General features: G+C 50.5%; 1 protein-coding gene across 1 annotated transcript in view; it reads left to right on the plus strand.

The window, feature by feature from the left end:
• Positions 1-3,098, plus strand: part of RHBDD2 (rhomboid domain containing 2) — a 6,073-nt gene that overhangs the window by 1,177 nt on the left and 1,798 nt on the right. Inside the window, exons 2-3 of the mRNA XM_009326075.1 lie at positions 922-1,323; positions 2,114-2,264. Coding sequence (XP_009324350.1) covers positions 922-1,323; positions 2,114-2,264 — 553 coding nt within the window. The remainder of the gene's footprint in view (positions 1-921; positions 1,324-2,113; positions 2,265-3,098) is intronic.

Genomic DNA, 3,098 nt, shown 5'->3' on the forward strand with positions numbered 1-3,098 from the left:
GCCTGCTGCTCCCTCCGTGGCCCACCTCTCTGGGCCTTCCCCACGACCCGCGCTGTGCCCCTTCCCCCCCCTCCCCTTCAGGCACTTCCCCTGGCCTGCACCGAGCCTGCTGGGCATCCATCTCCGCCTCCCCTATATCGGGCTGCTCCCCCCTCGGCCCCCATCTCCGGCCCTTGACACTGCAGAGTGGGGGTATGCTGCTTGGAGCTTGGGGGATTTGTTTTCCTCGGTCCCTGTGGTATCCACAGAACGATTGTTACCACGCTCTCAATTACCGTGTTTCTGCTCGCCAGCGTGCAGCGATTTCTTTTAGCAGTCCAGTGCTCTGCGCTGATGGGTGAATTCAGCCACCTCCTCACGTGTCTCCAGGGGGGCAGGCAGGTTGCACCGGCTTATACTCTCAACTGCTGTGTTTCTTGCTATAGGTCTGAGGTTGGTGGGAGGGAGGCGGAGAACTCTTTGAGAACGGCTAACCAGAGGGCCTGGGGGCACTTCTGAGGTCTGTTAACCTCCGGGCATTTTTTGTGAGAAAAATCAGCCTTCTAGCAGTTTAAGAAGTGTTTATCTTTTGAGCAAAATCATAGTTACGGTAACAGTCATTTTTATGTCTCTTGCCTTCTCTTTTAATGAGACTGAAATTTACTACAGATTCTGTTGCTTTTTTCCAGGCAGCTTCCCAGGAAGCAGCAAGAGTCAGCCCATATGTCTGCGATACCCAAGATAGCACTTGTTTTAACTCGATTTGGTTATTTACGCCTGGTTTTAAAGGCCTCAAGTTCCTTCCCTTCTGCACCAGGATAGAAATGAAAGCTATTAATTGCTCCTCTCAGGCTCACTCTCCCTCTGCTCAAGCACGTCACTGTAGTGGTTTAAAACAGACTCGTTGCTGCCTCTGCCTTTCTGACGTGCTGGTGTGCTCAGTTCACAGGTTGGTTACCTACATCTTTGTCTACGAAGACCTGATATCCTTGACCTGCGGTGCCATTATCATCTGGTATTTTGCCGGCAGCTTTGAGAAGAACGTTGGCACTGTGAAGCACTGCTTCCTCACCGTGGCGTTTGCCATCCTCTCCGCCCTCCTGTACCTCTTACTCGAGACCGTTGTCTCGAGGGTGTCAGAGGTGGAAGATGCCAAAGGATTCATGTCAGTAGCTTTTGCTATGCTGGGTGTGTCCACCACCCGCTCGCGGATGAAGAGGATGCTGTTTTTTGGCATTAGAGTTCCAGTGGTGCTGGTGCCATGGTTTATGCTCTGCATAGCGTGGTTTATCCCCGGCTCTTCTCTCTTGAGTAACCTGTCTGGGCTCCTAGCTGGGGAAGCCTGTATCCTTTCCAAGTGCGAAGCCCCAAACCAGAGTGGGATCGCTGGTTCATGCGGGGGAGGTCGTGCTGTGGTTCTCGTTGCAGAGATGCGCTGGCTTTATGGTGTTTCCTGGGCTCTTGCTCTGCATTGAGATAGAGTTAATTTTCTTCCTGGTAGCTGGTACAGTGCCGTGTTTTGGATTTAGTATGAGAATAATGCTGACTGATGCCCAGCCAGTCCCCGAGCAGCGGCCCCCCCAGCCAGCTTTCCCCAGTTTATGTACTGAGCATGATGTCCCACGGTATGGAATGTCCCTCTGGCCAGTTTGGGTCAGCTGTCCTGGCCGTGCCCCCTCCCAGCTTCTTGTGCACCCCCAGCCTGCTCAGTCGGTAGAGCGTGGGGAGCTGAAAAGTCCTTGACTAGTGTAAGCACTGCTCAGCAACAACTAAAACATTGGTGTGTTACCAACATTGTTCTCCTAAATCCAAAACACAGCACTGTACCAGCTACTAGGAAGGAAAGTAACTCTATCCCTGCCGAAGCCAGGACAGACTCTCACTGGCTTTGCCAGTCCTCATCACACCCACTTCTGCATTTGTTTTTTACCTCGTGCTTCCACTTCCCCTGCGGCTTTAGTGCACGCAGGGAACATGGAGCTGAGAAGGGCGAGGGTCTGTGAAGATGGCGCTGGGTAGAACTGGGAGAATTCTCCAGGGAAAGTAGTTTGTGGCCTGAGGGGGATTGTGTGTGGCTGTGTTAGAAATGAGTGTGTTTCGTCTGCAGTCCTCCTTAACATGCTGCTGACTTCAGATGGTCTCGGCTACTGTTTCTGCTTGGATTTTCCGGAGTCGGTGGGCTCTAAGCTGGACTGGGTGTTCCCTTTCAGCCTGCTAAGGAGGATGCCAGGGCTGAAATACATCCCAGGGTCCTTAGCAGAGAGAAGAGCCTTCGAAAGCAGCAGGTAAGTACAGGAGTTCCTGTGAAAGATCTTGTGATATAGGGGAATTTGGAGGCATAAGTGGAGGCATTAAATCGCCTTTAAAAGCTGTATTGTGCTTGTCGTGTTCATATCCTGGGTGTTAAGGGGAACATACTGACCCACTGATGTTGCACTGGTGACATTACTGTAACTAATACGTTACCACACATTAACTCAACCAGGTCTTTCTGTGAAAGCTAAATTGGGGTGAAAGACCTCTCATTTGCTGCAAGGGCAGCGTGTACACATGCGAAGGTATTGCAGCTCGGCTGACATGAAGGCTAAGTTGTGGGGTTCTGCCCTAGCATCAGGACTTCTGGCATTTCTTCCTGGCTGTATTGCTCCCTGGGGCGTGGTCTTTATCTTTCTTTGCCCCACCTTGCCTCCCAGGAATGCTGTGAAGGGAGTTGTGTCCAAATCTCTGTAGGAGCAGAGCATTATAAAGATGTCACTTACAAAGTTCAATGTAGACCTTTCAATGCATGTTTTCAGTGTCAAGGCAAGATTGCTTTACCGAAGAGAAACCTTGGGGCCTGTGGCTGATGTTCAGGAATGGTTTTAAATTTGTGTATATTACAAGCCACGAGAACTCACTTGTATTCCAAAAAGCTTGGAAATCTAGGTCAAATTTTTCCCTGTTCTAAGATGGCATTTCAGTTTCACAGAGGAAGGATGGTTTTCTGTTAAGGGTTAAATTCTATGTATTGTTTAAGCCATCAGCTCACTGTAAAGTGTTCTTTGAAGGGGAGGCGTTCCCAAGTGTTTGCATCTGCCCTCACCCATGGGGAAACCATAAAAGAAACCCTTGCCTGCAGC

Source organism: Pygoscelis adeliae, unplaced genomic scaffold (genome assembly GCF_000699105.1).
Source record: "Pygoscelis adeliae isolate BGI_AS28 unplaced genomic scaffold, ASM69910v1 Scaffold266, whole genome shotgun sequence".
NCBI classification, from domain to species: domain Eukaryota; kingdom Metazoa; phylum Chordata; class Aves; order Sphenisciformes; family Spheniscidae; genus Pygoscelis; species Pygoscelis adeliae.